This window comes from Sinocyclocheilus rhinocerous, unplaced genomic scaffold (assembly GCF_001515625.1).
Source record: "Sinocyclocheilus rhinocerous isolate Xijiao unplaced genomic scaffold, SAMN03320098_v1.1 scaffold285, whole genome shotgun sequence".
NCBI lineage: Eukaryota > Metazoa > Chordata > Actinopteri > Cypriniformes > Cyprinidae > Sinocyclocheilus > Sinocyclocheilus rhinocerous.
This window is the reverse complement of record NW_015630288.1, coordinates 2,256,444-2,267,105: the sequence shown is the minus strand read 5'-3', so window position 1 is coordinate 2,267,105 and position 10,662 is coordinate 2,256,444. Positions and strand designations below refer to the sequence as shown.

The following is a 10,662-nucleotide window of genomic DNA, read 5'->3' as shown; positions in this document are numbered from 1 at the left end:
ACATTCGATTGTACTATTTTTGCATTCAAATGCAAATGTTTATTTTAAATTTGACTAATATTTATTTTTTTATTCACAATCTCCTCATCACAGGCAGGCACAGCACTCATGTTCGTGTTTGTGTTTGCTGTCTGCATCATTCATAGTATGTGCCTATATCACTATGCACTATGTCGAACATTTTTTATATCGTTATCGAAGAAGGTGTACCGTCGATAAATATCGATACCGTGTTATCGCCCAGGCCTACAAGGGGCCTCTGGAAATTTCCAAGGGGACATCAATATCTCTTAAAATGATTTAAAATATGATATTTTTCATCTTAACGGACCCCCTCAACAACTTTTTTTCTTTGAAGAATAAGGGTCACCATGGTCTTGGAAAACCGAGATATATGAGGAGTAAAAAGGAAAGGAAAGGAGGAAAGGACGTGACATGTGGTCAAGTATGGTGTCCTATACTCGGAATTTGTGCTCTGCATTTAACCCATCCAAGTGCACACACACAGCAGTGAGTAGTGAACACACACACACTGTGAACACACACCCGGAGCAGTGGACAGCCAATAATGTGGCGCCCAGGGAGCAGTTGGGCTTGCTCAAGGGTTTCACCTCAGTCGTGGTATTGAAGGTGGAAGAGAGTGCTGGTTATTCACTCCCCCCACCGACAATCCCTGCCGGTACCGAGACTCGATCCCGCGACCTTTGGGTTACAAGTCCGACTCTCTAACCATTCTAACCATCATTTACTACGTGGCACAAGCCAATTGGCTTCTGCTGTTTCTGCAGCCAATTAGATTGCTTGCTCAATATTTAAATAGTCTGGTTCAGTGTTTGTTGTAAGCTGGTCCTGCAGCGCACATGCATCTCAAACCCTCCACCTCCCTAGCTCCACCTGTCTAGATCTGCTACGGGATTTATGTATCCTTATTCATGCAGCAACAGAATATTTTATATGCTCACAGCAGCATGTCTGTGTATTTATTGGCAGTAGCAAGTCCATACTTGCTCTGAAGCAACAGCATGCGTAGCAGATCCAGTCCGCCATGACCCAATACAGTACGTTAACACTGTCATAACACTGTTTATGCTAAAACTATTCAGAGAGTTGTCATGCTTCAAATATAAAAGTGTGATTTTTAGACCTGGAAAACTCATGTAAATTAATAAAACTCCATTTCAGTTACAGTAGGTATTGCCCAGTAATTAATAAATGTGTGAGTTTTCCTCCAGGACAATAGAGGGTGACGTGTGAGACTGTCTTACCAGAGAAGCATTCCAGGAAATCTTGCTCCAGTTTAATAGCACGGTCCATACCTTTCCTGGCTTGTTCCTCAGTTAGTCGCGTGTTGATCTCTCTGGATAAAATAGCAGAAACCCCATCAAATGTCAGTTAAACTGTGTTTTTTTGTCATTTAACTGTTGTTAAACAGTGTTGGGGAAAGTTACTTTTAAAAGTAATGCATTACAATATTGTGCTACTCCCTAAAAAAAGTAACTAATTAAATCCATTACTTTACTTTTGAGTTACTTTTTAAATCTGGGATGGGCTTGCTTGTTTGTTTTTAATATAAAAACAGTTATTTTTTGGCAAAGGTAAAAGCCCTTTCACACCAAAAATGAAATGAGTACGCCTCAGGCTAAAGGAAATGTAAATTCACGTCTGTAAAGTAGAAGGCACTGCTCAAACCATTCTGGACTGCATGAAGAATAGGACGCAGGAATAGGACACTCTTCAGCAATAAAAAAAATGAAACACAAATATTACGTCTATCTAAAGTTGTTTTTTGCTTATTAGTATGGTTGAATTGGATCATCAAAGATATTGGTTAATAAAATTGGATTGAATACATAAGGGATATTTGTGTTATTTAACATATGTAATTATTGCAGGTTTTTGTCATACATATATGTTACTTATTTGAAAAGTAACTCAGATATTTTCTTGTAAATTAAAAAGTAATGCATTACTAGTTATTCTAAAAAAAGTAATCTGATTACGTAACTCGCGTTACTTGTAATGCATTAACCCCAACACTGTTGTTAAATATATGTAGTTGTTTGTTGTTTCGTACAGGACGTTCTCCAGTGATTTGGGCCGTACGAAGATGGCGATTGGGTGAAGCTGTGCAGCCTGTAGCCTACGAACTGCATTTGCGGACACATCCAGAATACAGTGCTTTCCCTGCTGCTCACAAACACAGAGATATCCATATTAAGATTTACACAAATGATACACAAGTTTATTGTTTTGTCCAAAACTCAGATCTAACCTGTTCCGCCACCTCTCGGACACTCTGAACGCTGGTTCCGTACAGGTGACTGTTGTACTGGCCCGCCTCGATGAAATGATGGTTCTGAATGTCTTTCTCCATCTGTTCCCGCGATGACACAAAATGGTAGTCCCGCCCATCCACCTCATATTCCCGCTTGGGTCGTGTCGTATCTGAGAAGAGCGATGACATCATCTTGTGAGTATGATATCAGTTACGCTTAATATGACAGCTGTGTTGAAAATGGCTAATTTTGTTTGAGCTCTTTATTGCTTCTTATAAGTTAAGAGACTGTCCGCAGAAAAAATCTGGGAAAGGTTCTGAAAACTGATACGTTTTTTTCAGATACAACTGTGACAGCAAGATTAGATTAAATATGTATAGGGCCTTATGATTTCCACAATGTAAAAAATGTGGACAGAATCATGAAATCCAGTCATAAAAATGGAATTTGGCAAATTTTGGATGAATAAATCAAAAGTAGGGCTATCTGAATCAAATCATGACATGGACTAGTGTCTGTGAATTTTAAACCCATTTAAATATGAAGTCTGTGGGAATTAATGGTGCCGATTTGTTGGTACACACTCAAGCATGTGTGATGCTCGTCGTGTTTTCAACGTCTGCCGTCTCACTATATGAAGACATGAACTCATTAACTTTATTTCCAGAGTTGCAGTGAGAGTCACTTCATGAGCATTTCACTTGATTAACAATAAACCTCTCTTTAAGGAAGGAATTTTTCATTTTCATATGATTACATTTTAAAAGATGAATTACTCTGCTAATATTTTAAGCCTTTATTTGATTACCACCATTTCTGATGATAAATGTGAATTAAATCATAAATCAAAAAAGAGACATCGCAGAATTTCTAGAAAATAAATAAATAAATAACTATTATAAAAAAGTTAAAAATTTAATTAATAAATTGTCAAATTGTATAAGTTTCATGATTTTAATGAATTACACTTTTTTTTTTTTGTTGACTAAAATTTAATTTAATCATTAAAACAACATCCAGAACAATTAAAATAATAATTAAAAAAAAAACTGAATTTGGGAAAAAATAAGTGAATGAATTAATAAAAATAAGTGAATGAATAATAAATTAATTTCAAAGGACCCTATTTGTGCTCAAGGATACACCTCAAAATTTGATTCCTCAAACCTCACAAACTTTGCGCCCTAATTCCCGGAAATTGCGTAAAGCCAAATCAGATTTTTGGCTGATTTTTAGAAGGCTCTTTGTCTTCTTTGTGAGCAATATGCATCTGAGCATGACAACAGAGTTGAAGAATACTTACGAGGGACACAAGATCCAAACTTGTCTGGGAACTCAGACAGCAGGTCATCATTCACTCTGTCCTTCACCGGGCCCAGAATAATGATCGGCCTCGCGTAGTGCACTGAACAGGATGAGAGACACAAGAGAGACTATGTGATTACAAAATGGAAGTGAAGAGAAATAATACCAACAATATGAAAGATCAGTGGCTCAGTTCCCAACCCCAGTAAGCTGCCTACAAAGACCACTTTTCTAGTGCTGCAACAATTAGTCTACATCATCGACAATGTTGACGATAAAAAAATGCCAACAAATATTTTTGTTGTCGAATAATCATTTGATCTCATATGACCCAAAGTAAGGGTCTGCAATAACGCGGTTTGACCAGTGTGGCGCTGTAGCGCAAGACTGAAATTCAGCGCTCTCTGATGCAATCAAACAGAAGAAGACACGCTTATGACACAATGAATCTGTGAACCCATGAACACAATGAACATGAAAATGAATCCGAACCAGCAGAGTGTGGGAAGGTTTTACAAAATTACAAACAAAAAAAGCTGTCATGTGCAAAGGCCCTGATATTCTCACGGCAAAGTTCTTTCGTTCTTTGGTTAGGGGTAAAAAGAAGTATGATATCTGCAAACAGTGTTAGCGAACATCCAAACGCCGCAGAGAGCAGTGTTTAGATGAATGTGCAATATGTGCTGCGAGCTTTCCTCTCAATAACCAAGTAAACACACAATAAAATTTATAGAGTTGGAAAACAGCAGTTAAGAAAGCATCTCATCATAGCAATGTGGATATGTTTGCATGAGCTCTGCAATTAGCACTACAGTAAAGTCACATTTTAACCAAAGTATGTTACCAACATTTCATGAAGACCCTAAAGTATCATATCAACTTGTGGAAAATGGGCACCTGATGTCCCCTTTAAAGCAAGCAGCTTTACAGTATTAAACATGCTAAAACCATATCAGTGTCCTTTTCAGTTAGAATTACAACTTGGGTTTTCTGCTATAAAGCAGTTCTGTATGTATATGAATATGTATAAAATACACCACGTGTGTAATTATTAGGCACGTTGATATTTTCAGTTTGAGTTAAACCTCTTTTTTGGCTCATTTCATCTGTAAAAGAAAACATGCCTAATAATTCTGCACACCTGAATATAAGGAGTTTTTCACTTCCAGCCTTCATGGACAATTATATATCACTTATAAATGATTAAATACAAAATTAATAGTAGTTATTAAGATTGATGTGGTTTGGAATTAGTAAAATGTGCTTGGAAAAAAAGTATGATCAGAATATCAACGTGCCTAATAATTATGCATGCGGTGTATGTATAACTCGATATTTTAACAAATTGCTAAATCTAAATAATTAATCAAAGCCTACTGATTAATTGGTGAAATAATTGAAGATTAGTTGATTACTCATTCTAATAATCACCCTACATATTTCATACTCTCCGCACAAAAACTGTTTTTTGAACATATTATTATTCAGTAATGAAAAGTATCAATAACAGTAGTTACATCTAAAAATATGTTTTACATCAAAAGTCAAAATATTAGAATCAACTTTCAGTGTTAGTGTGCTATTTGTTTGAGTGGTTGCTGTCTATAGAGTGTCTGAATTGAATCACATACAGTATGAGGTTTTTATTTCATTTAGGTTGCTGCCTATATAGACCATAGAACGCAAGGCATCTCACTAGGGTTTGGATCAGAGCCAGCATATAAAATGACACAACATATGGTGACTCAGTCAAGTTATCCAACCTTCCACTTGTGCAAGTGTCTCGTAACTCCGTACTGGCTCTTCCCTTCCTGAAAGACAACAAATACACATACATCAGTTTCTGTTTGTAATACATGCAACAAAAACAAAACATTTAACTCTACTGTGCGGTTGTAACTCACCCTGTGAAAGTGTACTGTCTCGACTTCGGTCCTGTCAAAAGGATACAGAGGGTACAATGCTTATTAAATTGTAATAGACTGTTTCCTGCATCAGTTTAGATGTAAACATCCAGTTATTGCAGCATTTGTCATGGCCTAAAGGGGTTAACAGCCCATAATAAAAGTGTAGGAGATGCAGAGCTAATGCTGCCCCCAAGTCCTGTCAGAATGATTATATTTATGAGATGAGCAACTGAAAAATATTGTTGTGAAAAAAGGTACACTTTAGTATACTTTAAAACTTATACAATTTACTAATACGGAATAGCATATTTTAAAAGAATATACTTAAGTGTGTACAGAATGTAATGTTTTCCTCAAACTGCATGCTAATTGTAATTAGATGAAAATGTATTATATTTTAAAGTCATATTAAAATGCAGTTAGCTGAACTTTAGAGTGCTTTTAACCCACTTAAGTAGGACTTAAAGACATCTTTATATATAAATTATACATAATTACTGTAGCTGTCTGAAATATGGTTAGTGTACTGCTGAATGTACTGACAAGCATCTATGGTAAACTAAAATATACTTTAACATCATTTCTATTGAGGCTTGTATGTATTTCAATATATTTATAATTACACACTTGTAATGATGCAGTTTAGTACATTTAAATATATATTAACTTTAAATGTGATATCAAATAACACTACAGTTAAAATTGTATGTGCTTTAGTATGTTAGTAAGTGTACTTATTTAAATTACAAAATATATTTTTAAATGATTTAATTATGTACTTTCAAGTTAAACTTAATTTAAAATTATGACAGTGCAGTTCTTTGTACTTAAGTGTGTTAAGAAAAAGTTATAAAAGTAGACTCTTTGTAAGCACACTTAAAGAACAGTAATGTATACAATTTTATATATTTATATTTATATTTATATACAGTGGTGGCCAAAATTATTAAACGCTAGTATTTTTACCAGCTAAAAAAGGTTTTAAGTCAGTTATTTCTATCTTCTGCTGTAGTGTGTCAGTAGGAAATATCAGTTTACATTTCCAAACATTCATTTTGCCATTAATTGTAATAATCCAGTAAGATTTTTGTTTGCACAAGGAGTCTGACAACAGCCAGTGCTCCACACAGAGATCAGACCTCAACATCATCCAGTCTGTCTGGAATGACATGAAGAAACAGAACAAACTGAGACAGAAAGTTAAGTGATAAAGAAAATCTATTTATGACATTATTTTTGATAGCATCCTCATTTTACAGCATTTTTACACAAGTGCCTAAAACTTTTAACAGTACTGTAGCTACTGTAGATTTAGTCTGTCTCTGTTCTGTTTCTTCATGCCATTCCAGACAGACTGGATGATGAAACCATTTTTTAGATGGTGAAAATACTAGTGTTCTCATCATTTTGGCCACCACTGTGTGTGTGTGTGTGTGTGTGTGTGTGTGTGTGTGTGTAAAAATAACATAATTCCTAAAGTCATTATATATATATATATATGCATATATATATGCATCAAATACACCTGGCCCTGTCGCAAATTGCACCTTAAACCCTCAAGGTCTTCCTCTGAGTTCACACTTTTGTGACGTAATACTGCTTTGACTTTTGGGTGGAAGTCTGCTGTCGAGCTCGCCTCAGTATGACCGCAAGTGCACATGAAGTGTGCCATTTGGGACAGGGCCAATCACGGAGCGCGAACGTGTCTGTAACGAGCTAGAACGGACCTCATTGGTTCTCGTGTGTCACGCACGCACATTTGAGTGTTTTCTTTTCCTTTTAATGGCAGTTGACAAACCCACTTGAAAGTTTGCAACACTACCTACTGCATAACACCGGCATGACAGCTGATGTAAAATAAGGATCAGGCTCAGGATACCCGATACTAATCAGTTAAAAAATAAAATGCTTAATCGGCCCCGATCCCGATCCTTGAGATTGGCTTGGGACATCCCTACCTTTATTTCGTTAATATTTTATCTGTCAGTACTTTGTCAGTACAGTAAAGTATTTTTTTTTAAATATAGTATATAAACAGTTTACTTATTAGATTTGAAGTACTTTTAAGATTTGCACTAAAATGTAACAATGTGTAACATGAGCATGTGGATGTTTGTTCCCTGCATTTAAGTTTTTTTCTGCAAATGTCAATTAAGGGATTTTATATATGAATACCACCACAATGCTGAAATGCCCAGGTAAAAGATATGAAGCTTAAAATATTAATTTCCCAGGAAAACCTACAGAGAGCACTGAGCACATGTGCTGAATGCATGTGTGTGTTTGTGAGCACAGTGATCTGTATCTACAGCATGCGCCCTACAGGCAGAACAAGCTCACAATGCCCAGGAGTTTCAGTGCTTTCATGAAACAACTGCTTGATAGACTCCCATGGGCTGCAAACACACCACTGCTACTCTAAACACATCACAACTGATTATAGAGAAGAAGAACAAATCTCATAGCAGAGCCAAATGCTTTTGGAGTAATTTAAAGGAAAATATTTGAATGGGATGAACTGCAAGCAGCTGTTTGTGTTTTAGCAAGGATCTTACCCTTTCTTTTGACTTCAACCGTGACCAGTCTTTTCTCTCAACCCTGGAAGAGAGATTGATTTGAATGAATGATTCATGAAGATATATATAGATACACATATAAACAGGAAAATGAACACTGAGGGGGGAATTCCACAAAAATGAAAAAATGCAGTTCACCATCACCATCTGATTCTGAGACTTTACCTAGTGTGATATTGCTTAACTATACCATATCTTATAAAAATCTGACATTTTGAGGGCATGCTAACTGCATTATAACAGGCTACATCATGCAGTGAATGCGTGGACTCTCGTGGTGTGTTTTTGTGAAGTGAGTGACACTGGATAATGTCATTTCACACATTGTTAAAACAGCAATTAAGATATTATCATAGCTGGCACATATCTCACACCCCTGGTGCAGAAAGCACATGGTTAAACTGGATTCCAGGTGGTAAATGAAACAGTACATTTGAGCTGAAATAGCACATGCAAAAATGTCACAAATGTTTAGTGACACAAATTAAGCTGTCTGACCCTCCATAGACAGCAATACAACTGAAATGTTCCCAAGTCCAGAAACGTAGCAAGGAGATCGGTAAAATAATCCATGTGACATCAGTGGTTCAACCGTAATTTTACGAAGCTACGAGAATACTTTTTGTGTGCATTGTAGCACCATTTTGGAGAGTATCCGTTGGACGTAAACAGCGTATGCTGTTCTGTGTCAGCTGTGTCACACGGATACGCTGTTTTCGTTCAAATCAAATAACAACAATGTAGGAAACAGATCCGGCGTGACGCAGCTGACACAGAACAGCATACGTTGTTTACGTCCAACGGATACTCTCCAAAATGGAGCTACAGGGTGACGTGAAGGAGACGAATTGTTGAATAAAGTTGTTATTTCTTTTCTTTTGCACACAAAAAGTATTCTCGTAGCTTCGTAAAATTACGTCCTTGCTACGTCTCTGGACCTGGGAACATTTCAGCTGTATTGCTGTCTATGGAGGGTCAGACAGCTCTCAGATTCCATCAAAAATATTTTAATTTGTGTTCCGAAGATGAACGAAGGTCTTACGGGTTTGAAACGACATGAGGGTGAGTAATTAATGACAGAATAAATTTTGGGGTGAACTATCCCTTTAATGTATCATGGTCTCCACAAAAATAATAAGAAGCACAACTATTTTTAACATTAATACTCAGAAGATCACATAATCAGAAAAGTTTCGAGCATCACATCAGCATATTAAATGATTTCTGAGGGATCATGTGACACTGAAGACTGGAGTAATGATGATGAAAATTCAGATTTGTATCACAGGAGGGTCATTCTATAATTTAGGCTACATTTAATTTTCTTTAACCTTTTTTTTTTCAGAAAAATATTTTATCCATTAAGAGAATAGATACTATATTTTGTGCACCCTGTGTCCTTTAATTTGCAGTTTTTACAACATTCGCTTTTTAAATTTGGTGAACCTTGAGTTCAAAATAATGAATGGAAAATGTCAAAAAAGATAAAAAAAAAAAAAAAGTAAAGATTGTCTACATTAAATTTATTTCTTCAATCTAAATTCTTTAGGTAAATAGATTGAGTTTAAATTTAATTTTGCTTTCAAATAAGAAAATATTTCATTTTACTCGTGTCCACAAAAATGCCAACTTATGTGTCTAGCATCATGTGATATAATTTTCTTCTGCAGCAGACATTTTCAACATATTATGGTAAATGTCCTCAAACTTTTTTATATATTTGATCTCCAGTCAACTATTGTCAAGGTGTATATTAAAATAGCATTTTCTTGACCAGACAAGGCCTGCTTTAGAAATAATGAGTTAAAATGATGAAATTGTCAACTAAGTTATACACTTTGTCCGTAACATAGCTGACAAACTCACAACCAGGGAAAACACGATTCCTCTTCAGGAACTCGAGCTGCGTCGGAGAACGCTTTGGGAATGCCTTCTGTGACCACACTCTGAATCACATGTGAAATCAGTCCAATAGCTGGGCGAGACGTCACGGGCGGGTGACGTCATGGCCAGGAAGCTATAATAGCACGTGCGGCGGAGCCGGCGTCAGCTTTTTGTCATTCAGCAAGCGCTCTGTGTGTGTGTCAGTCTGATATCTGTTTGTGAGTCTTATTTAGTGTTGTCTGTCACGAAATCACAAGACAAAACCAAACACCTAAGGTCGAGGGCAGGCAGCGTTCAGGCTGTATGTTCCTCCCTGCCCGCGTTACTTTACGGGTGGGGATACACACAGTTTGTTTGTTGTCTGCTTGGGAGCGAAGCACAGTTGTTACTGCCTTGCTTCGTTCTCAGAGGGCTCTCTTTGAGGAGAGAGCTTTCACTAGCGTTCCTCGAGGTGCCGGCCCTGCTTTCGCCGAGGCGGAGTGGCGGCTGTGCTCGTGGGTTTCGCATATGGATCTGCTTCCTTAACAACCAGATCCAGCGCCCGCTCTTGGGGTTTCGGAAGCCTGCGCTGCGGTCCTTCCCCCCGGGGAGAGGGCGCGATGCTCCGCCTGTCTTTCTCCGAGGAAAATGATACGGAGGGCGTCAGAGAGCTCGCCAGTTGCACAAACACCAGTTACACAAGCATATTATGCCTGATATTATAATGAGCAGCAT

The 10,662-nt window shown here is 37.0% G+C and overlaps 1 protein-coding gene across 1 annotated transcript in view; it reads right to left on the bottom strand.

The window, feature by feature from the left end:
- The window catches only part of dlg4a (discs, large homolog 4a (Drosophila)), a 142,123-nt gene that overhangs the window by 2,934 nt on the left and 128,527 nt on the right, over positions 1-10,662 (bottom strand). Inside the window, exons 14-20 of the mRNA XM_016552293.1 lie at positions 8,044-8,086; positions 5,486-5,516; positions 5,345-5,392; positions 3,580-3,681; positions 2,273-2,445; positions 2,075-2,187; positions 1,266-1,357 (exon numbers count right to left, since the gene is read on the bottom strand). Of these exons, the coding sequence (XP_016407779.1) occupies positions 1,266-1,357; positions 2,075-2,187; positions 2,273-2,445; positions 3,580-3,681; positions 5,345-5,392; positions 5,486-5,516; positions 8,044-8,086 (602 nt within the window). The remainder of the gene's footprint in view (positions 1-1,265; positions 1,358-2,074; positions 2,188-2,272; positions 2,446-3,579; positions 3,682-5,344; positions 5,393-5,485; positions 5,517-8,043; positions 8,087-10,662) is intronic.